Source organism: Denticeps clupeoides, unplaced genomic scaffold, assembly GCF_900700375.1.
Source record: "Denticeps clupeoides unplaced genomic scaffold, fDenClu1.1, whole genome shotgun sequence".
Taxonomy (NCBI): domain Eukaryota; kingdom Metazoa; phylum Chordata; class Actinopteri; order Clupeiformes; family Denticipitidae; genus Denticeps; species Denticeps clupeoides.
The window spans coordinates 113809-139034 of record NW_021629706.1 but is presented as its reverse complement, the minus strand read 5'-3'; the positions used below and the strand labels follow the sequence as shown (position 1 = coordinate 139034).

The 25226-nt window shown below is 50.2% G+C and overlaps 1 protein-coding gene across 1 annotated transcript in view; it reads right to left on the bottom strand.

Annotated features, from left to right (window-relative positions):
• Positions 1-3735: 3735 nt before the first annotated feature.
• The window catches only part of LOC114772237 (SLIT-ROBO Rho GTPase-activating protein 3-like), a 43109-nt gene continuing 21618 nt past the window's right edge, over positions 3736-25226 (bottom strand). The window contains 18 exon segments of the mRNA XM_028965239.1: positions 3736-4547; positions 7012-7327; positions 7411-7560; positions 8303-8483; positions 11431-11504; positions 12241-12468; positions 13831-13936; positions 14562-14715; positions 14804-14865; positions 15795-15855; positions 16098-16128; positions 17650-17677; positions 18734-18818; positions 19298-19495; positions 19993-20094; positions 20172-20393; positions 22786-22914; positions 23736-23921. Coding sequence (XP_028821072.1) covers positions 4101-4547; positions 7012-7327; positions 7411-7560; positions 8303-8483; positions 11431-11504; positions 12241-12468; positions 13831-13936; positions 14562-14715; positions 14804-14865; positions 15795-15855; positions 16098-16128; positions 17650-17677; positions 18734-18818; positions 19298-19495; positions 19993-20094; positions 20172-20393; positions 22786-22914; positions 23736-23921 — 2760 coding nt within the window. The 3' untranslated portion in view covers positions 3736-4100.

Genomic DNA, 25226 nt, shown 5'->3' with positions numbered 1-25226 from the left:
TACATTTGTGACATTGCTGTGCAGATTCTGCACTGCCTTTAAAACCAACAAAGCAAATAATATTCAGAAATTCATCTAAATTCCACTCACATCTGAGCTCACTAAGCAAATTTCTGGACATCAGCAGCATCTTTTCTCAGTAAACTGGAAGCCAAGCACCCAGCAGTGATTGGACCTTCTTGCTTCTGTCAGTGCTGGCGTTGTCTGCATAAAGTTCTACAAAAAAGTAGATGGTACAGCACCCGCTGTGGTCTTGAAGGTCCTATATCAAATAAAAACTCGCCTTAAACATTGATATCTTTGAATATTTGCTCTTAATGGATGAAATTTTTTAAAAGAATGTCGGTATTCCTTGATCTCTTAATAAACCACAAAGTCATCAGTCTCTCTCGTTATATTCAAATTCCCAAATTGCCCCCGAACACCAATCATTCCGGAGAAAGCTGGTCCAGTCCCCCGTTCTCATGCCACACGTCCTTCATAATGAAGACGGACCGGCTCGGCTTACTTGCTGCGTGCTTTATTTACAGCTCATTCAGATTTTTACATGTTCAGTCGTGGTTTTCAGAGGTTGCTGCTTCCGTTTTTATTTCGCCAATTTGCATACCGCATATAATTTGCATATAATTTGTGGGGCAGTGGTGGCCTAGTGGTTAAGGAAGCGGCCCCGTAATCAGAAGGTTGCCGGTTCGAGTCCCCACACGCTGCTCCCCGGGCGCCTGTCATGGTGCCCACTGCTCACCAAGGGTGACGGTTAAATGCAGAGGACAATTTTCACTGTGTGCACCGTGTGCTGTGCTGCTGTGTATCACATGTGACAATCACTTCACTTTCACAACTTCATAATGTTCCGAAGAGTGATCAGATGAATTGTAAAGTCCCTCTTTACCATTAAAAAAATTAACTCAGCATTTCAAGGACCTGCTGAGATCATTTCTGTGCTTCTCCCGTTAACACAAGTGAGAGTGTTGAGGAGCACGAGGCTGGAGATCATTCAGGATGCTTTATAAAGGAGGATGATGCTTGAAATCGTTGCTCTTCCTCTGTTAACCATGGTTACCTGCAAGGAAACACGCACCGTTATCATTGCGCTGCATTAAAACGGTTTCACAGGCAAGAATATGGCTGCTACTAACAATGCGCCTAAATCAACCATCTATCGGATCATCGATAGTTTGGGGCATCTGGAAAATGACTGCGCAGAGAAGAGAAGGTGAGACCATTCATGTGTGGTGCTCCTTCTCATCCAAGGGAGTGGGGCTCACTCACAATTTCACCCCAGAACGCGGGCATCCCAGCCGTCCGAGAACAGTCTGGTGAAGAACGCTGCCTTTTCCAGCATGACGGAGAGCCGCGCTCCATCAGGAGCACTCCATGGTCAGGAAACTCCCCGGGCCTTAATCCAACGGAGAACTTGAAGGAACGGGTCTCCAGTCAGTCAGGATTTGGCCCCTTAAGTTGATTGACAGGGTGCCAGGGGCCGAAATGCAGAGGTCTTGATGTCTTGAGGTGGTAGTAGCCTAGTGGGTAAGACACTCGCCTGTGAACCAGAAGACCCGGGTTCAAATCCCACTTACTACCATTGTGTCCCTGAGCAAGACACTTAACCTTAAGTTGCTCCAGGGAGACTGTCCCTGTAAAATACTGATTGTAAGTCGCTCTGGATAAGGGTGTCTGATAAATACTGTAAATGTAATGTAATGTAATGTAATTGTCAATAAAAGCCTTTATAAAACTGACAAAACCATCTCAAAACCCTGAAGCAGCAAACATTTGCGAAAAGCGTTACTTGTGTCATTCCCAAGTCTGTCCACAATGGGACATGTTGACGCCGACACCGCGAAGACATGCGAGTAAAAATAAAAACTCATTCACACGCAGCTTCAGGCTTTCATCTGAAGTCTCATCTGGACCACAGTTTTTACTTGGAATTTAGTAGCGGGCCAGAACGTAGAACGTTGCATTTATTTGGACATCCAAACAGTGGCATGATATTTATATTACACGACAGGAAACCGGACCATTCAGACACGCGTTAACGGACAGCACCACTAGACAGGAGGAGGGACAAGGTCCACGAGCCACGCCCCAGACAGACATGTCACGTCGGCACACGTTCATGCTGCAGGGGAGCAGCAGACGAGCAGATCAGCCACCTTCATCACCAATAACATCACCTTCCTATAATGTTCCCCAAAATCCCACCGAATATTGTGATTAATATCGATCTCATCAGCCAGACCCGGCGCCTTCCTTTCTTCAAGCCATTTGCAGCGCAGCTGTTAATCACACAAAAAGAATAAAAACTACCCACAATAAATAAAAATTCCAGATTATATGCTCCGGCATCACAGTAAACCAGAATTGTGGTTAAGCGGTGAGAGGGAATAAGCTGTATTCAAGTAGACCTCTGGAATGATGTGCGCCGAAGGCACTTGGAAAGGGATGAAGTGTGACCTGAACACGGCGTATTTCAGACGCATCTGAGATGTCGGCCAATGAGCAATTCGGGTCATCGATCTGGAGACCCACACATCAGCTCCTGAGGTTTTCACCCAGCCTGCCATGCATCCGCTGACGCGCTTATTCCCAGGGCCATTTTGAGCTGTTCATGCACTGATGCGGTGATGGGACTTCCTGGCCACCAGAGGTCAGTAGAACATGACTGGAGCGCCGGCTCCTTTCATTCCTGAGATTTAACCCGGTGCCCATATTGCACGTCGTGCATTTTAAAGCCGGACACGCCTCCAACCCTACAGCTCGCGTTCATGAACTTGAAGGTGTTCCTTCAGGACGATACATGGTGGAGGCCATGCGCTGTAGGTGCCAAATGGGGGTGAATTCGGTGGATTTTTCCACAGCTGTACGACTGCAGGCCAAAGTATTACAGTGAAGACATCTAGCACAAGTCTAATGAAGCAGGTCCTTCAGAACGCCTGGGCTGGTGGGTCTGGTTCACTACAGACGCGCTCAGGGCCCCAGATTAAAACACGCGCCGACTGGGTGAGTTATTTAAAAAAAGGTGAAGGGCTCTCTTCCAGGAGCATGAGAACGAGACGTGATCTGGTGAATTGCTCATTAGCTGAGAATGTCAGTTTGAACCGGGTGGCAATTATCAAATATTACAAAAGCATCTGCATAATTTCAGGCCCTATCGAATGGATCCTGCAAAAATGAGAGGCTCTGCAATCACTCAGATGATGGGCCAAGTCAGCCTAAATTCATACATTTAAACAAAAAAAACATTAAAATATTTAAAATGCCTTAAAGGAACAAAAGACTGTAAACAGACTACTGTGTGCAACAGTGCTTTGAGATTTATCTACAAATACGGAACCAGGGGAGTGAGCACCCCGCCTCCCTATAATAAAAAAAACAAGAAAAACGCCATTTACTTTCTTCTCTCTGGTTCTGGACAGTTCTTCATCACCGTGCCGGATCTGTACTGGACTATACAAGATTAATACTTCAAAAAAAAAGGATCTATCAGAAATTATATACAAGTTAAACTACATATTTGTTTCTTTTTCCACAGGTTTCTGATAGTTAGTCGTTTTTTTTTTTGTTTGTTTGTTCGTCTGCATCTCATATACGTGAACAACTTGGCTATGCTGTTACTGTAACATCCTTTATACTACAAACAGAAGGCATAACAACTTCAAGTACAGTCAAGTCTCTATGTACAGGTCAAAGGTCACAGTCTTTGAGCACGAGCACGCAGCCCTGCTCGGGGAGTGGCTATCTTCAGAGCGCCGTAACAGCATTCAGGTGGGCGTGGCCCACGCCATCGTCCTTTTAACTTTTGACGATTGGACACATCGTTCTTTTTTCCATTTTCAGCATGCTTCACAAAGCTCCATGCTAATTCTTCAGTTTCTCCGGTTGCCATGGAAACCCAGGGTCACAGCAGGAGTTCTTAGAACTCGGAAAAAAAAAAAGAACAACAATAATAAGTTAAAAAGAGGGGAGGATATCAGGTCTTCTTCTTCTTCTCCTGTTCTCCAGGTCTGGGCAGCATGAGGCTCACCTCTGGAACCTGGAACCTGCAGCTCCGCCCAGAGGGGCGGGCCGGGCGGGGTGAGGGGGTCGGTCTGCAGCTGCTACATGGTGCCAGACTTATCGCTGGATGCGGAGGACGCGTTAGCGTTAGTATTAGCGTTAGCGTTGTTGTTGGGGAAGATCTTCTCGGTGGGGGTGACGGCAGGGCTGCCCACGCCGGATGAGCTGGAGCTGCTGGTGCGATGCTGAGGCGGCGCCGGGCGGGCTGGCCGCATGGGCGGGGGGCGGAGCTGCGACCCGGCGAGTCGGGCGGACAGAGCCGGCTTGAAGGTGGTCATCATCTCGCTGGTGGAGTTGCTGGGGCGGCGCAGGGCGGCGTCAGGGTCGCGGATCATGATGGTGTGCAAAGGACTGGCCGGTTCTGAGCTCATGGGGTTCTTCATGGGTTCCAGTGTGTCTAGAACCACATCCGGGGCCTGCTTGGCTGTGTTCTGCCTCTCCAGCTCACGCAGCTCATGAAGGGCGGTGGACATGGTCTTCTCAATGTCCTGCAGGACAGCACAAGGGGAAGAGGATTAATTCAGAACCAACAACTGATGATGACTGAATTATCGCATGCTCATATGAGCATAAGAAAGCATTCTAATTCATATCTTCTTGTACAGATCAATCAGAAAAAAACCTTAATTGCCCTGGCTTCCATGAACCTTCCAAGATCTCCAACAGATATTGAGTTGGGTCCTATCATCCGATTATTTTCATACATCAACCATGAAGCTCAAAGACAGAATAAAGAATAAATCCTACAAAATAAGACAACAGTGTATCACGTGGTACGTGTATCAAAGATCCCATAATGCAGTGCGCACAAACTGAGGGTGACTTTGAAGCACTAAAAGAGGATTTCCCGCTGCTTCGTAACCCTTTGAAACTGCTCTTGTGTAGGTCCAGCTGCAGTGTAAAGATCCTGTTCGGCAAGGCAACTGAAGCACTGCATTATGGGATCTGTAGTTTGTGTTCATGAGAGCCTCAAATCGCCAGGCCATAATAATAGATCTATATAAAGTGGCTCGCAGGCCGCATTGACACCCCTGGTGTACGGGATTCAGGGCTCACAACTGTTTATCACACAGGAAATAATGAAAGTGAAGTGATTGTCATTGTGAGACGCTGCAGCACAGCACACAGTGACACGGTGAAATGTGTCCTCTGTATTTAACCGTCACCCTAGGTGAGCAGTGGTCACCATGACAGGCGCCCGGGGGGCAGCGTGTGGGGGCGGGACCTCAGTGGCACCTCGGCGGATCAGGATTCAAACCGGCAACCTTCTGATTACGGTAAGCCACCACTGCACCTCACACTTTGGGGGACCTTCATCAAGGGGACCTCAGTGGCACCTTCTGATTATGAGTCCACTTCCTAGGCCACCACTGCCACTACTATTTTTAAAACACGTCCCATTGAGAGAGACTAATGGCTGCGGCTTGACATTTCCCAGGATGCCCGGGCGACCTGCAGCGCTCCTCAACTGAACAAATACAAAATCCAACTACGGTGAAGATGCCCTGATGTTACCCCTCGTTCAGGAGCGGCGAGTGGTAAATTACGGATTAACGATAAATGCGAAATCTCTTTATTGTGGCTCAGCGTGAGGCAGCGCGCTGGAAACCAAGGCGCCATCACCACAGCGCATCTCATTTATCCCCCATTAACCCGAGGACGGCTATTAAAACGCACCATTGTGCCTCAGCGTCATCGCCGTGGCGACAGTGACCAGACGCTCTGCTCGCGGCCGCATCGATGTCCACTTACTGACGGCACCGCATGATTGGCTATTACTGTCATAGCGGAATAACACAGAATTATGCTCAATTTAACCCAACAGGATTCTGCAGCATGCAACATTGCAACCGTTACTCCGTTAAATACGTACTGCTGGATTAAAACATTTTACTCCACTCTTACTTCTCTACACGCGACTACTAACTTTTTTTTTTTTAACATGCTTTACTCTTCCCGCCAGTAGATCTTACATTCACTCGTAGCAGCAAATCACATGACACCGTTCCCCCAATCAGATATGACACGTATAATTAGCATGCATAAGATCATTTGTTCTCTCAGATGTAGACCCTTAATCACGAGAACCCGGGCAAACAACACAACACAACACACAGAACCCCGAGACACGCGACTCAGACTTGACATGCGGGCGAGGTGTGTAGGGGTCCACCTCCTCGACTGCGGGACTTTCTCTCCACCAGCCCTGCACTGACACCACGTGCAGGCTCACTCTACCCTGGAAGGGCGTGTCAACTCAACAACAACACACTTCCGGCCTTATGCACCAGACCTTTGCGCATCTCTGCTCTTTTTGCACATGTTTGTCTTGTCTTGCGTGTCCTGTTTGAAATATCCAACATATCCACTTACAAGCGTCCTGCATGATGTTGTCCAGTTACGTCCTGCTCAGTTTTCCTTTTCTCCTGTAGTTCGTATAGTTTAGTTTAGCGTGTGTTTTATAATTGGACTATGGGGGGGGTCTGTTATTTCCAGACGGTACGGTGAGCTGTGTATACTGTTGTACTGACAATAAGCCAAGTGTCAGGATTGGCTGCTGCTGGGGACCAATCCAGACAGCGGATAAGTGGCGCCGCCTCTTTGTGAACTCTTTGTGAACTCTTTTGTGCACCTGACCTTCTCTGTGGACCCGCCAACTGTTTGACGTGTTTTGAGTTCTGGCCATCGCCACGCGCCGGCGGCCTGGTTTAAGCTCTCACCGCATTTCCCCCGTTTTTCTTTATTGTTGAATAAATCCTTCATGTTCATTATGTCCCGCCTCTGCACCTACTTCCCCCGGAAAAGCATGTGAACACACACACCACATACACACACACACACACACACACACACACACACACACCCATCCGGAATCTCGGCTGCTCTGGCCACGCCTGGTCATGTCGAAGCTTGTGAACCAGGCCCCGTTCACTTGGTGACACCGGCGCTCACCTCTGCCAGGGCCTCGGCCTCCAGGGACTTGTGGTCTCCCAGGCTGCTGTGGCGCGTGGCCCCGGGGACGGGCCTGAGCGGGTGGCCCTCGGGGTAGTTCTTCCTGTCGGAGTAGTTGATGCTGCCGGCGCTGCCGAACGTGCCCAGGCGCCTCTTCTCCGGGCTCTCGACGCGGCCGCGGCCGACCGCCATTTTGTGGGGGCTGCTGGGACAGGCGGCGGCTCGCGGGGGCGTGTCCGCGCCCCGGGGCGGACTGTGGGCGTCGGCGCCGCTGCGGCGGCGAGGTATGGCCGCCCCGTCCGAGCGCAGTCTCACCCTGCGGATATCAGCGCTGTTTAATTAAATCGGGTTATTACCACGTTATCACCACGGCAACGCAGACTGCGGTTCAACACTCGCCTGCCCATCCCTCCGCCGAAGCTGTAGTCCGGTGAATGCTCACAGGGGGACTGCAGCTCGTTCCTGGACGAGGCTTTATCGTCCAGGAGGGGGCCGCTGCTGGCCTCGCTGTCGGCCTTCTGGCTCAGGCTGTCTGAGAAGGCGTCGTCCCTGAGAAACGCGGAAAATCGGCCAATCATCACGCGGTTAAAGGTCAATTTCACTTACCGTCCCGCTGAGACTCACATCTTATGCTCCATATTTTCCATTTAAACGACAGCAATCATGATAAAAATAAAAAAAAAACTACGTCTTCTGGCCTTCGGTCACTTTAAAGTTCTCGACAACTGGCTTCGTTTTTACTGGAATAATTCATATCCACGGGCGTCGCTCGTCCTGCTGCCCGCAGAGTGGAGGGGAACCAGCGTGGCGAGATACAGGTCAAGTGGTTTCATTCACGGCCACCCGCTGTACTGATAGGCGAGTGTGTTACCCGCTAGGCCACTACCGCCCTATGAACCAGAAGACCCAGGTTCAAACCCCATTTACTACCATCGTGTCCCTGAGCAGGACACTTAACCCTGAGTGTCTTCAGGGGGGGACTGTCCCTGTCACTACTGATTGTATGGGTGGTGGGGTACTGAAAATAGGGTGGTAGTAGCCTAGCGGGTAACACACTCGCCTATGAACCAAAAGACCCAGGTTCAAACCCCACTTACTACCATCGTGTCCCTGAGCAGGACACTTAACCCTGAGTGTCTTCAGGGAGGGACTGTCCCTGTAACTACTGATTATAAGTCGCTCTGGATAAGGGCGTCTGGTGAATGCTGTAAAATGCTTTTCCGGCTGAAATCTGTCGAACGTAACAGCGAGGCCATGCAATGCACCATGGGAGGTTCCCGGACGTACTTACAGGTCCTGCACCACGATGTACTGGTGTGGGATGAGGCCGTCCACCCCGTTGTGCCGACCCTCCCACCAGTCCTCGGACGCGCGGTGGTACAGCAGCAGCGACGCCCCTTTTTTGAAAGACAGCTCGCGCGCTGAGCGGCCGGCGTAGTCGAACTTGGCGATGGCCTCGATCTGCTCCACCTCTGCGGCCAATGAGAAGCGACATTAGCATTAGCATTAGCATCAGACTACGAGCAGAGAGCTCCATCTAGTGGTGATACCGTATATAATACTGACTAGGACTTTATTTCATTCTATATCACCCAGTCTACAGCACGCTGTTCACCGTGTATAATGCGGGCGGGGGGATACCGCCCAGCTGTCGCCATCACCGCAGCGACTTCCTCTTCCTTCATCGGTAAATATGAGCGTCTGCCGCATTTCACATGCTTTACCGAGGGTTCCAAACATGGTACACACACACACACACACACACGCACGTACACACATACACACACAGCCAAACACACGGGTATAGAAGTTTTAAATTGTCACATTGTGATACACAGCAGCACACCACATGGTGCACACAGTGAAATTTGTCCTCTGCATTTAACCATCACCCTGAGTGAGCAGTGGGCACCATGACAGGCGCCCGGGGAGCAGTGCTCAGTGGGATTCGAACCGGCAACCTTCTGGTTACGGGGCCGCTTCCTTAACCGCTAGGGCCACCACTGCCCCCAATCTGAAGATGTAATATAAAGAAAACACACAGGAAGGCGAGAACAGAGGGAACCACGTCTGCCTCTCAGCTTCTGTCGATCAGGAACATGCGTAACACGGCGGCTCAGCGTTCCTCATCCAATCGGACGGCGGTCAGGGTTACGTTCACGTATAAAACGAACCGGAAAACCAATCAGTCCCACTCAAGCAGGCACCACGGGGTGAAATTACCAGCGGTGGAAACGAGGACCCATCAGCACCCGTCCCCCGGATACTGAGGACGGGCTTGGAACTCGCGTCTGATTGGCCCATTTCCACCCCGAGCAAGATGAGCTTTCAGGGCTCCGCTGTGCGTTTTTCGCGCCCCCCCCTCCTTTTCCATTCCGTGTCACGGTGTGGGGGTCTGTTGCCACGGCAACGATGGGGGTCGCCGCTGCTCAGAGCGCTGCAGTTGAACGGAAGAAGGCCGGAGGCCAGTAGCTGGAGCGGTTGGGGGGTCAGGAAGGAGCCCTGATTTCACTCCGGGGAACGGGCGGAGTGTCTGCGCGTATTACGGACACGCCCGTCACCCGGAGCACGACTCAGATCCTGCGTCCGCGCTGCCTGTCCGCAGCACGTCACCGTAGAATGAGAAATTATTCTTTCTACAGGAAACTTGGCATAAAAAATGTGCAAAAAAGTCTGTCTGCAGTGTGACAGGGCGTGGCTCTTACAGACCTGAGCTGTCAAGCCCATCCGCTGTCTCCTACAGGGCAGCAAGACAAAAGGTCAACTGCTGGAAGGGAAGAGGGGGGTGCGGGCTCCCCACACACACACACCACACAAAACAAAACACACACACAAAAACACAACAGACACACCACACACCACAACACACCACAACACAACGAGACACAACACACACACACACCACACACACACACACCATATACACAACACACCACACACACCACACACACACCATATACACAACACACCACACACACACACACCACATACACACCACACCACACACACACCATATACACAACACAACACACACATACACACACCACACACACCACACACACAACATATACACAACACACCACACACACACACACCACATACACACCACACACACACACACCACATACACACCATATACACAACACAACACACACATACACACACCACACACACACCACCACAACATATACACAACACACCATATACACACCACACACACACACCACATACACAACACACCATATACAAAACACACCACACACACACACACCACATACACACCACACCACACACACCATACACAACACACCACATACACCACACACACACACCACACACAAACACACCATATACAAAACACACCACACACACACCACATACACCACACACACACACACACACAGCATTCACCAGCCATACACACACACACACACACACAACATATACACAACACACCATATACACACACACACAACACCATATACACACAACACACACACAACACACACACACATAACAAACACAACACACATACCACACACATACCACACACACCACACAAAAACACACACACACACCACATATACACACCACACCACCACACACACACCAACACACCACACACACAAACACCATGAACACACACACACACACATCAATCCACACCACACACCACACACACACACACCACACACACACCACACCACACAGCATTCACCAGCCACACACACACACACACCACACAGTATTCACCAGCCACACACACACACCCACACAGTATTCACCAGCCACACACACACACACCACACAGTATTCACCAGCCACACACCACACACACCACACAGCATTCAGCCACCACACACACACACCACACAGTATTCACCAGCCACACACACACACACCACACAGCATTCACCAGCCACACACACACACACCACACAGTATTCACCAGCCCCACACACACACACCACACAGTATTCACCAGCCACACACACCACACCACACAGCATTCACCAGCCACACACACACACACCACACAGCATTCACCAGCCACACTAGGCCTGGTCTTTTTCACAGTGTCAGTAAAACTGTTCACATTCCGCCTCTCTGCTTACAGAACGATCGTCCATGCAGAGCGGCTCCAGCCTGCGTTCGCCGGGTGGCCAGATGTGGGGGTCACCATTGTACCGCCCCACAAAATCCCATCTTATTGTTAAAAAAATCCCGTTGTGTGTACATTAGACTGCTGCACGACCCACGGCTCTTCCTACATCTGATCCAAATTACGCGGTCAAAAGACGGTTCATTAGGATGCAAAATAAATGTCAAAATTTGGGCTAATTTGCCGTTTATCTGCACCAATACAAACACGCCTGGATGGGGGGAAGGTGCTTTTGGTTGCCGCGTCGCGGCTCTCACCGTCATCGCTGGTGTGCGGCTCGGTCCCGTTGTCGGCCTCGTCGATGGTCCCCGGTTCGCTGTGCGGACTGTCGCTGGGGCGGAGAGAGAAAACGTCCGTCATCGCACAAAATAAGAACCACAAACACTATTCATGCTACCGAACGGAAGATGAATTCTCCATCACAGCGTTTCTGTATTTATAGCACAAAGTATAAAAATCATGCAGAATAAATGCAGCTCTGCCAAGGTGTAAAATAATGGAGAACGCAGCATAACACTCGTATTATCCTGGGATTTATGAAATGTTCCCTTATAATGCTGAGAATTCAGACCGGCGTCTGAGCAAAGTCGGAAGTAAACAATATTCTGTATTGTGATGATTCTGGTCATGTGATGATAACTATGCAACGTAAATGTAAAAAAAATGTGTTGATGAGAATTCCCTTGTCTAATCGCGTTATTATTAATTTTAGTATTTCAGGTGTGTCTCCCATCTCGTCCGCATTATTCAGATTTCCGAATGCGGTTGGTGGGAGGGCAGATGGCTGGGAGAAAAGGACGAGGTGACCTTCCGACACTGTATTCACACTGACTAAAATATTCATGGATAATTCTGACTGAAATTGGGCTAAATCGCTTTTAGTCAACTGAAACTTGACTGAAATGAGTCTGGTCGTGACTAAGACTAATAAAGACTAAAATGACAGCTTCATGCAAAGGCTAAACTAAAACTAGAACTAAGACAGGCCCCCAAAAACAGCTATAGCCAGAGGACAGACCAGCCAATCAGAAGTGAGGGCTCAGGCAGACGCAGATCGTCTCGCTCACCAGTACTCTTCCCCTCCCGCCATGCACTTCTCGTAGACCGGACCGTCCAGCTCGCGCTGGCTCGGGAAGATGACCTCGTTGTGGATGATGATGGTCTTGATGACCTCGTTGACGTGGGCCTGGCACACGACGGGGTCCTGGCCGTCCGGGATGGGCATGAGGGTGGGTCCGAAGCAGATGGCCAGGTTGTACGGGTCCATCATGTTCTCATCGCTGTACTGGGGACAGGCTGGACAGACGGGCGGAGGAGGAACAGGATGTTTACATCGGAACGTTAAATGACCACATCTGGCAACCAAGACCAGGCTCCTAAAGTGACATCAAAGGGTCCAGAAACATGAAAGTGCCAAAAAACAGACCCTGCTGAGCAGAATCCAATCAGATAATCCCAAAATGTGACTTTTTATTTCTTTTTACCAATAATCCCCTTGTTCTGGGAAGCCCTCTAGGAGTGTCCTTCCACACGGCTATTTAAGGAGATTCGCTTCCTGCAGCAGCCTTCTCCCTATTATCTCCTTATTTAGCCTGCGGCTGCTACCTTCCTCCCGGTGAAAAGACAAGCCTAATCAGATCTAGCGTGCGTCTACTCCAGGAAGACGAGCCGCGGCGCCCCGGTGCTGGACCAGCTCCAAACTCCAGGGGCAGAGGGAAGAAGAAAATGGAGGGTTTTTGGGACGTGGAATCAGGCGCTTTGTTCCACCGCAGGGCCAAGCAGCTGCACCGGGGTTAACAAGCCAATAAAGGGGGACAGGCATACTACTGCAGAAGAGGGACACGTTAAAACGGACGTCCGGCTGGCGGCGTGATGTCCTGTACCTGCTCAAACGAGTCCCCAAACACGGCGGGCCGCTGCCACTCAAATGTGTCCGGATTTCCAGCCACGGCAGATGGACGCTGAGGTGGTGAAATGGACGCCAGCCTCTGGCCATTTTACATTTTAGCTGCACTGAGGCGTGGAAATGTGCGCATTTTAGAGCCCAACCAGGAGGAGGAAAACGCTGGTAGGCGGAGTCAACAGTATGCCACGCCCAACTACACTAAACTGCGTTTAAACCGCTCATTTCGCTCGTTTGCTTTCGCTCTTGGTCTAGCGCTCGTAGCGCGCAAAGCATGCTGGTCCGGTCAGGCAGGCCGGGTTCAGGCTTTTAGATCAGCTGTACTTGTCGGAACCGGTCCCTTGTCTTTTTAAAAGTGTTCAAGTGAAGTGATTGTCACATGTGATACACAGCAGCACAGCACACGGTGCACACAGTGAAATTTGTCCTCTGCATTAACCCATCACCCTGAGTGAGCAGTGGGCAGCCATGACAGGCGCCCGGGGAGCAGTGTGTGGGGACGGTGCTTTGCTCAGTGGCACCTTGGCGGGTCGGGATTCAAACCGGCAACCTTCTGATTAGGGGCCGCTTCCTTAAACCGCTAGGCCACCACGGAACACACACACAACTCGGGCCGAAGAAGACAAAAAAATAGGAAAATATCTATAACCAATAATCAGGCAACTTCTGGCAAGGCCACATGCCGAAATGACAATGGTGACATATGGAAGGAACAACGTTTAATCCCGAAACAATGAACAGACTCCAAACTCACTGGTTGAGGAACGCGAAGAGGTATCTCATGACGATGATGATGGTGCGGGGCAGGGTCACAATTATCTGCTGGATGTGGTGCGCTCTTTCCAGGGACGACTCCAGCTCTGAAACGCACAGGGGACACGGAGATCATCTCACTGCGTCCCTGCAGACCGGAAGTCCACCAATTATCGCACCAGACCCGGCTGTCGCGAAGGAGACGATTTATGAACAGAGGAATATTTCCCCGGCACACATTTACACCAGGAGCACAATTAGGGAGTAATGAGAACAATTTCATGCATGGTGGTCGCGAGCGAAGGCCTTAGATGAACGATTCTGCGCCTGCATTCAATCTTCCCATTTCAGGGCGGGGTCACAGACACCAGCATGGCGGCGTCTCACTCTTCAGGGTTCCATTAAACCCCAGCAGGCCTGATGGTTTCCACGTGGGGTTCTCTGCAAGGCCTGCTGATATCCAGGAAAGCTCAAGAGGTACGAGACGAACATCTCAGGGTCAGAGGAACTTGGCCTACTAGCCTGAATCTTCTACCAGGTACCAAATTCTCCAGAGACAGGAACACCGGCACCTCGGTGAGGGCCGAGTCTGAGATCTATCGTCCTGAGAGCACCATTCCTTTCTAAATTTACCCTGATCTTTTATCACCTTCACTCAGGAACCATGGTGACGCCAGATACAGACACAAAGCGCTTGTTCTCCAAGCCTGGCAGCTCTTCAAAAACTTTGACTCACTTATGGTGGAAATGAAGTCAGGAAGCATTCCTTGGGGAACAGAGGGTTCTCCAGACCCCTGAAATACAGCTTGAGGACCCCAGCCACGGAGTTGATGTCATGGTCACTCTGGTCGTCGATCAGTGGGTCCTCACCTGCAGAAAAGGCAGCGTGAGGTCACAAGCCGGCCAAGCCAGGGATGTAAAAAAAGGAGACAATTACGGCACGTCTCACCGGGACTGACCTCTTTCAAATGAATTTTAATATCGTTGACTTCGACCTGAGAGCCTGGCACTCGAAATATGCCCTGCTGCTGCAGACCTGAGAGGGGAACATGAAGCCGAGGACATTATGCCGACACCAGAGAGTCGAGGACATGAAAGCAACCCGGAATCCGCCGCCCCTCAACTTGGAGGCATGTGGTCTTCGTTAAAGGAACCATAATCGGTTCCTGAGCTTTCATTAAAGCCGCGGTCAGACGGACAGAGAGCCCCAAGGCCCCTCTGGATGAAATGACACATAGGATCAGGGGCGCGGCGCTGCACCGGGGGAGGTTAGAACCTGTAATCGGAATTAGCAGGGAACTCAGAACATTTCTGCTGGCCTTAACACCTCCGCTTGGCTCTTAAATAAAACCAAGGATTTCTACAAGTGAATAATATATAGATACATATATTCGGTTGGCCTATTTTAGACATTTTGCCATTTTTAAAGTTCACGTTTAAAGGTGCTTGAACCCTCCTGGCCATTTTGGAGTCAGGCTAAGTCATTTTTTTTTTATCTTAATAAGACACAGATTCCATTCCGCTTTATGTCACTTCTGCCAGAAATGATACGCATCTGAACATTTGTGCCATATGCTGCTGTTGTCAGATTGTCAGGTTTGTAGCCGTGCACCGCTGAGGTCATTACTGACCCTGGATCAGCTAAGGCCCCACCCACACGAGAAAGTCCGCCATTGTTGTATGTAGGACGCGCTTGGGGTTAAAGGTCAAGTTGGAAAAAAAAAAAAAAAAAAAACGATTTGCCGTCCACACGGAAACGCAGAAAAAGAGAAATCCACTCTAGAAACCATCTGGGTTCCCGGAAACGCCGTTTCCGTGTGGACGCAAGGCCCGATTGGACAGAAAAAAAACGTTCCAGTGTGGAACGGGGGAACTGTGGGAGCGCTGTGGTCCCGGAGACGTTCACCAGGTCAGAACTGGCACGACATGATCGGAATGTTAAAAAGCTCGAACCGACGCCCTCACCGTATAGATTGATGTAGCGAACGCAGCTCTCCACCACCAGCGGGATGGGCTGACCTGAGTCCTGAAAAGACACCAGAGATTCAGTGGGGCCTGGTTTTAGTCCCTTGGGGTCCACGCACCATTCCAGGAATAGAAGTGGTCATTTAGTAAAGCGAAGCAGAGTAAAGGTGTGAGAAGTCTCTAAACCGAAGGTTCTGTTAGCGTTACGCTGAATGGTAATGTAATGCTCTGCCGAAGCTGCATGATTAACTCATGGGAGAGAAACGGAAAGTGCGGCGCGGCGTGGCGCCCAAGGGGAGGTACCTGGTTGCGGGTACGGGCATTCCGTCGTCCCCTGGTACAGAAAGCAGCAAAACAGCAAAGGAGGAGCAGAGGAAGGGAAGCAGAAGAACCGTTAACAGTTAAGAGAGCAGCAGACAGCGCCCCCAGCGGGCCAGGGGGATAAAGCGCAGGCGTTAATCTGTGCGGCGGAATGGGGGACGGCGGTGAGGGGAGAGGGGGCCGAGCCGCCCCTCCAGCCCTGCAGGGGGCGTCCATTCACACACCACACCGGGTACCTTGATGAAGGTCTCCATATTGCCGTTAAACAGCTTATGGTTATAGATGGAGCGTGGCCTAGGCTTCCGCAGTTTCTGTGGTTTTGGGGGGTAGAGTGGGGGGTCTGGGAGAGTTGACGCACACACACACACACACACACACACAAAACACCAGCTACAGTAACACATCAAACTAACAAGAGGATTCGTGCAATATTCATGCGTTGTATGACGGGAACTGCATTATAAAATGTGTAATAACAGGAAGAAAGGTGTTACGTTCCGTAATTAAAATCCGGTTTTGGAATATTAATGAGAGCACCACTAGTGTTGTTCTCGTCAACGAAATTTATGGTGAAATATCTTTGTCAATAAACCTTTATGAAGTGAAACAGAAACGAGACGTAACCTCATGTGAAAATAACATAACGTCATAAAAATTTGAATAAACGTGGTTTACGAAATAAAAACTGCACAAAAATTTCTTTGTTTTTTCACATTTTTAACAACATAAACATAACAACATTAATTATGAAATGGGTTTGACTAGAAGAATATTTAGTTTTTGTATGTTCTACCGGGTAATTTATAAAAAAAAAAAAGACTGAACACAATTTTCATCGACTAAAATTAGACTAAAATGCTCAGACTGTTAGTCGACTGAAACTTGACTAGAATAAAATGAGTGTGGACGTGATTAAGACTAATAAAAACTAAAATGACAGCTTATTGCCAAGACTAAACTAAAACTAGAATTAAGACAGGCCGCCAAAAACAACGTAACGTATCTGTATATTGATGCAGCGGGCTGAAATTGTGTACTGTGTTCTTTATTTTATATATGTATATATATATATATATATATATAAGAACCCACAAACAGCAGAAGTCGGGGTTCCTGCCGACATGTTCCCCTATAAAGAGAACATCTAAAACTCGGATCATAAACCCGCACCGCGGTGTCTCTCTTAACGTGCTGCCAGATTTATGTGCATGCAGATGTTCTTAAATAAGGAGAAGGCTCTGGGAATGAGCCGGAAGCGTCTGTTTACTGCTGTTCTGTGCCCTTGAACTACCCAGCATGCTCAGGGTGGCTGCCAGTGACGGCTCATTGATGCCGCCCACCGCCGGCCCTGGCTGGTGCTTTTCCGGCTTGTTTTCCGAGCTTCCGAGTTTGAACACAGAGACCGGATTATGAGGGCAGGATGGAACGTAAACAGATTTTTTTAAAAAAATTAAAAACCGTATCTGGGGCTGCATGCAAATGAGCGGGGAAACAGCTCTGGATTTGCTGGTGAAACTTCGGCAAGGCGTCTCACCTCGTGGTTCCGCACTCGGCGCGCTCGCCTGGAAGAGAAGGAGAGGAGAAGGAAGCCCGGTTAGAAGCAGGACGGCCCTCTGTGCGGCTCCGCTGGAGGGTTTAATGAGGGCTGCGAGCGCCATTGAGGCCGAGATGAATGGGCTGGCGGCAAACACCGTTCCTGAGACAAAGGCTTTCAGTGGTCGCCGTAGAAACCTCGGCGAGCTGGTGGGGTGCAGGGGCGCACTCTCAGAGGGAAGAAAAGGGACCGGGGTCCGGGAAGGGGAGGGGACCGGGAGCTTTTCACACTAGTGACACTGAGCGATGTCTTTGCCGGCTCAGTGAGCTCTTTGTCCTAAGCCCTGCCCATCAGGGAGCACTGGACAGTGCTGCCAGATCTCACACACACACACACACACACACACACTCTCCCATGCACAGTTGTGCACAAAGGAAGAGACGTTAAATGAATGCAAATGTGCACAGCGACTTGACCATGTGCACCGACAAACGTGGAATACTGAGGGTCAAAGGTCACCACACACACACACACATAAAAAACAGGATTTTGAGGCAGCAGCGCTTGTCCCTGGCTGTAAATGGAACATCTGTTACGGTGTGAACAGTGTGTCCAACGCGCATTCACGCTTGATTCATGTTTACTTCTGTAAACAACGTTGGGATGTTGGGGCTTCTGGGTAAAATGTCGTTTTCTTTGTTGTAGAACACTGAAATCGGGGGGCCGGCGCAGCCGATTTGTTGCCAGGTGGCGCTCACCCACCAAAATCACGCGAGTGACCGCGCCCGATTCCAGACGACTAATTAACAGACAGCGTTTGCATGAATAATGGAGATGCGGGTGGAGCCGCAGTGCACCGGGCGGCTGGTCTCAGCTGCGGCGGCTCGTGGACCCCCACCATTAGACTAATTTCTGGTGGCCGAGCAGCTGGAGAATCGGACCCATCGTGGGACCCGCTGACTGATTGGGCGTAAAGTGCTTTTGGCCGGGGCGACCTTCTCAGAGCGCCGGGCCTGTGTGTTCCTCGTCTCTTCCCCTGATTCGAGGTTAACGTGCAAGGCGGGGAACTCCAGACGTTCCTCACCTTCTCCCAGCGTCTGCTTCAGCAGGTCGTGCTTGGCCTGCAGCTTGATGATGAGGTTGCTGCCGTTCAGGTACTCCTTGAACTTCTGCAGGGAAAACAAGTTCACAGATGATCAATAGATATATATATATATATGGGGTGATATTTATATATAACCCCAGTGCTCTCCACAAGATATTATTCCAGAACAACTGACTGAAAATCAGTGGGAAGCGGAATTTCTATGTTTTTTCCTTCTTGGTTTAAACCCAGAAAAACATAAAAGTTAAAGTGAACGGAAAAATGTAAATATAAATCACTCCTCACATGCACCGCTCATGCTGACATGTTGCCTAGCAACTGCAATCTGTCACTTGCTCACCAAATGGCTTGTGGTTAACGTTGTCTTCTCTTAATCATTCATTATTTATTGGACATTTAATTTAATTGCACAGGAGACCTCTGGGGACCTCTGCCTTGCTTTTATAATGTTTTATAAAATGGTCATGATGCACTGAATGTTAATAATCAGATCATAATTACAATATAAATACAATATAAAGTATGTGTGGGCGGGGCACTCACGGTGAAGTAGAAGACCTCGGTCTCCTGCTGGTTGGCCCTCCTCTTGGCAATGTTCAGTTTGCTCATGTAGTTCTCCGAGGCCACGGATTTGATGGACTCGGTGGAGCGGCTGTGCTGGAAGGCGTCGGACACGTCAAAGTCCTCCACCGTCAACATGTCCTGCAGGGTCTGCATGGTGGCATCCAGGGTCTTACGTACCTTGGAGGAAGAGAAGAATCAGCAAACCTGTTTAACTCAACGCTGCTTCTCCACCGGGTCGGGGACCTGCCCACGGGTCGGCCATCACTCACACCGACAGCTGAAAACGAGTGCCGGCCCAGATCTCCAGGCAGCGAGTGACATGGCCCAGCGAAAAATGGCCGACATGGGGACCCCGACACACACCGTCAACTGTGCAAGTTCCTGGAAACGATCTGTCTGCGTTGTGCCTACCTGGATTCTCTTATGTCACTGAAGCAAACTTAATAGTTTTAATTATATGGGCTATAATCATATTATAACCACAGATATGTAGTCTATGGTTATTTTTGTATGTTTTCTCTCACCGTTGATGTCTCCTGTCGTTGGTTTTCATAATCAGCTTCAGGCAGAAGAAATAAGTCTTTATATGTATTGAACGATCCGGTCTGTAATTTGATTACAATCCATTTTTCCGGTCCCAGATGCACCTCTGTAATGAACGCTGAGCTACCCACCTCCTCGTTCTCGATCTTCAGAGTGGCCAGACGGGACTGCAGCTGGTGGTAGCGCATCAGCAGCTCGGTCTGCACGGGCTGCTGGGCGCTCACCTGGCACACCTGGGCACACATGCGTCGGGTGAGAAAGAGCGGCGCGGCCTCCGCGTACATCGGGACCGGTTCGGTAGGGGCCGCACCTCGTCTCCCATGTGGGGCAGGTACTCGAAGCGCATGGGCGGGCAGAAGACCTGGTTGTGCATGTCCATGATCTTGTGCTTGTCGCTGCGGGGGTCCAGGTTGTCCACGGCGTTCTCGATCAGGTCCAGGCCCTCGTGGCGCGACGTCTCCAGGTTGTACTCCGCCGACAGGTAGGTGCGCAGGGTGCGAGCCAGGCTGGCGTGGTAACCGAGGTCACAGCACTGCCGGGAGAGAAGTGACTGGAGCGTTAATCTACGAAACGATGAAAAAATGGCTGCCGTAGAAATATGTAAGACGTAAGCAGCATGAAATAACCATTAAGGCTGTTTTATCACATTTTAATGTTTACTGCCACTAATGCCCACTGGCCCCATTAGCCTCCATTACACATCCTTTTAAGTGTAGGGCTTTCCTGGTCCTCAGACGTGAAACGGCTGACTCGGCGTAGCCACGGTTTGCAGTGAACTTGTTTTCTTTAAATCACTGCAACAGGTCCCTTGTTGTCTGGAGTTTATAATGACAGTTATATATTATATTATCGCGGTAAATCAGGACAATAGTGGGCATATGTTGGTATAATATCAACACACCAGTTCTCTAAATGTAATAAGTAAAAACCCCAAAAGGTTCTGTATAAAGTTAATTATGCACAGGTTGAATATATTTAAATACCTCAGAAGGGGTGGTAGTAGCCTAGCGGGTAACACACTCACCTATGGACCAGAAGACCCAGGTTCAAACCCCACTTACTACCATCGTGTCCCTGAGCAGGACACTTAACCCTGAGTGTCTCCAGGGGGGGACTGTCCCTCTAACTACCTCTGGATAAGGGCGTCTGGTAAATGATGTAAATGTACATCAGGACAGTATACAGTGACGCCCCACCCGTGCACCACACACCAGAAGTCTTTCAATTTCTACACCATCCAGCACCTTCTAGTACGATTTACGGTTATGGGCCATGACATGGCTCAGAAATGGACGTTTTCCTGTTCGAAGTGGCACCACGGCAGGAGAAAGGTGTATAAAATGGCGCAGGCCGCTGAGGTGACCCCTCTGACCCCCGGCGAGGTCCCCTCAGAGCCCGTCACCCCGGTGCAGCTTGTGACGACAGCCGCGCTGCGTGCTGAGCCGGAGGTGTGGATGCGACCGTTTTATTCAACAGCCAGTTAGCAGCTGCAGCCGAGCGAGGGGAAATCCCCGGAGCGCCGGGCGGGAAGGGGCTGATTAGCACAGCGCTGCGACGGGCCGATACCCCGCACGGCACCTGGGACAAGGAGACCGACGGCAAAACCATTCAAACGGCAAACACTGGGCGGAATGGTTTATTTCAGCTTGTCTGTTTACACACGGGTAATACGGCACAAACAGACACGCTGGGCCCAGTTTCCCCCAGTAACGTCACATTCACCAGTTCCCCCACTGGAGCGCCGGAATACCTGCACGTTGGTGTCGGTAGTGGGCGTGGTCCCACGTTGCGTACAGGGGGTATCAGGAGTGTGGAGAACAGGGGGAAACGGAGGAGAAAGGGAGGACATGGACGCTGCACTACACCTGGGCGTGTCACGTATTGGCGGGAGGGGGCAAATCGTCCAGAATGAGGAAGGAGGATGGTGGTGGTCTAGCGGGTTAGACACTCACCTATAAACACGAAGATCACAAAGTCCCACGTTCAAACCCTTGAGCAAGACACTTAACCTTGAGTGTCTCCAGGGGAGGACTGTCCCTGTAACTACTGATTGTAAGGCGCTCTGGATAAGGACGTCTGGTAAACGCCATAAATGTAAATGAGTGAGAGCAGTCAAACTTTTCGTCAAATATTTACACACCAGCATACAGATGACAAGGAAGCGGCCATTTTGTGGTTAAATACTGAAGACATATTAAAATACTGTCAACTTCTGTCATTGTGAGACGCTGCAGAACAGCACACGGTGACACAGTGAAATGTGTCCTCTGTATTTAACCGTCACCCTTGGTGAGCAGTGGGCACCATGACAGGCGCCCGGGGAGCAGCGTGTGGGGACGGTGCCCTGAAACCCTCAACCGCCAGGCCCTGCACTTGACCGGTACAACCGGTGACCCCCGCCTGCCGCCTTTATCCTTATTCCAGACCCCCCACATGCAGCAGCAGGTCCACCTGAGCGAGAAGAAACCAGGTATCGGAGGTCTGCAGCTGACCGCAGCAGACTTTATGGGTGCCGGCTGCCGCCCTGACATGGTTTTGGTTTCTTGTCCGAAAAGCAATTAGTGGTTTTCAAAACCCACTTACCAACGTGACCAAAGGTAATTTCATATTTCCCGGTTAATGTTGGCACGGCGCTCGACCTTCAGAGGTGCAACGCCCTGCCGGAACGTCCCTCGCCACATCCTTCCTTCCCTAAAGGAACCGTCCAGCTTGTCCCCACCCTGGTCCATATTTCAACACCGACGTGTTTTTTTCGAGGCCTGCGCCGCGTCCGACCGCGATGGACGTCAGCGGGACGCCACGACCCCTCAACGCTCAGGTCAAGTCCCCGACCGACCGACGCGACTCGCCAGCTCGCCGACGCAGCAGAGCACTCGAGGTTTCAGGTGGGACCCGTCTGTGGACACGCCGAGCCGCACACTTACGTCAATCATGTCGGAGACGTCGTGGATGTAGTACTTGGCCACGACGGCGTTGGTCGCCGCCAGGTTTAGCAGGTAGTCGTTGCGGGCTTTGGTGCACTTCAGCTTGTTCTCGTAGTACTTGGCCTGCCTCTGGGGGGGTAAAAAAAGAGCGAGACGTGAGCGCAGGGGGACGTTCTGCACGGCGTGGCTGGCGTACCGTTATCGTGGACAGAGCACGTGCCGGCCAGATGTTCCGAGGCGGGCGGGGCCGCTGGAGACGCGCGCGGCTACAAGGCTACAAGGCTTTATACACTTCAGTCGGTGAGGTTTGGACATCGTATAACGCGAGAACGTTCTCTCTGCTGATTGGTCAGCTGTAAATACAGGAAGCAGATCTGCTGTTGTGGAGGGACATGACAGAAGTATAGGGCGGTAGTAGCCTAGTGGGTAACACACTCGCCTATGAACCAGAAGACCCAGGTTCAAACCCCACTTACTACCATCGTGTCCCTGAGCAAGACACTTAACCCTGAGTGTCTCCAGAGGGGGACTGTCCCTGTCACTACTGATTGTAAGTCACTCTGGATAAGGGCGTCTGATAAATGCAAATGTAATTTAAATGTAAGTAAATCGCCTGTTGCCATGGCGATTTTATATATTATATTTCATGCATTTACCACTTTAGGCAAAACGTACATTTTGAAAATGTAGCACGATTACGTCTTGAAAACAACATACTGATGCACTGGAGTCGCCGAAGGCGAATAAGAAGACAACACAGGAGGTGGCGAACGTTAATCGTACGGAACTGTGAAAACGGCATCGAAATTTACCCAAAATTCACTGCATTCGATCCTGTTCTGGTTCGGTACGCGTTAAGGCCTGCGCCCCGAGACAATTTACGGTATACTGATGGACCCCGTTCTGTCGGCCCCGATGGGACCATGGCAGAGCAGCAGTGGGAAACTGACCTTCTCCTTCATCTTCTCGATCTTCCTGACGGAGCTGCGCCGCTGCTGCCGGTCCTCGTGCCGCAGCAGGTTGACGTTGAGGTCCCCCGACTTGCTGAACTGCTTCTCCTCCTGCTTCTCGGCCTCCTTCAGCTTGCTCTCGGCGCTCTGGCTCTCGGTGTGGTACATGTGGTACGTCTTCATCACCTGCAGGGGGAGCAGAGACAGGGACACGCCCCACAACACACAGCGACACGCGTCAGTCATGCAGCGCCACGTCTGCTCTAAGCGCCCTTTGCTCGTCACCGGCCGATGACAGGAGGTGGCATCAGTATTCCCAGTCTTCCCGACCTGCCAAGGTGCCACCGAGGTGGCACTGAGCAAAGCACCGTCCCCACACACTGCTCCCCGGGCGCCTGTCATGGTGCCCACTGCTCACTCAGGGTGATGGGTTAAATGCAGAGGACAAATTTCACTGTGTGCACCATGTGCTGTGCTGCTGTGTATCACATGTGACAATCACATCACTTTAAAAAGGTGCCGCCCTGCCCCGGTATTCCTCGCTTTAAAAAGAAACGGCAAGGGCACAGCAGGCTGTTCTAATGTCACACGTGGTGACATTAGGTCAACGCACAGGTCACCACAGATCTTTTGGATGGCACGTGGCCTGTAATGTTTTATTAGGCTTCTGCCTGTCAATCTAATATATCGACAGGTTCCCAGGAGTTCTTTCGGCCATTCGAAATTAAACTAGCTTTTTTTAATATGCTTATTTGATTATGCTGATGGCGGCGGCTACAACAGTAATTTAACTTTTTTTTAAGTGTAGTGATCGTCACATGTGATACACAGCAGCACAGCACACGGTGCACACAGTGAAATTTGTCCTCTGCATTTAACCATCACCCTGAGTGAGCAGTGGGCACCATGACAGGCGCCCGAGGAGCAGTGTGTGGGGACGGCGCTTTGCTCAGTGGCACCTCGGCGGGTCGGGATTCGAACCGGCAACCTTCTGACCACTGCTCCCAGCTGTGCCGACAAGTCCAGCGGTGATGCATAATGATAAAAATATAATTTTTGGTACACTTTTACCTGTCAAAAGGCTGGAAGTTCTGTATCCTTTCACAACCATTTACTGCATTAATATCAAATTCAAATTTTATTTGTCACATACACAGTCATACACGGTATGATGTGCAGTGAAATGTTTTTTGCGACTGCTACAGACCACAGTATTGCAAATGTTGCAAGTAAACAATGAACCAATATGCAAATATTGCAAACATAACCAAATATTACACTTTTACGTCTTTATCATAAAATATGTGTAACTGGTAGGGTGAAGGTGTGCAAATGAGTTACAGTTTTTTTTAATTTTTTTTTTACAATGTTTAAAGAAAAGCCATAAAAATTTTTTTTTTTAAAAAAGCAGTAAGGTAAAAAGCACAGAGTCATTTTGTGCAAAGTGGTTTTGTGCAAAGTGATTTTGTGCAAAAGAGTCCGGAGTGATTG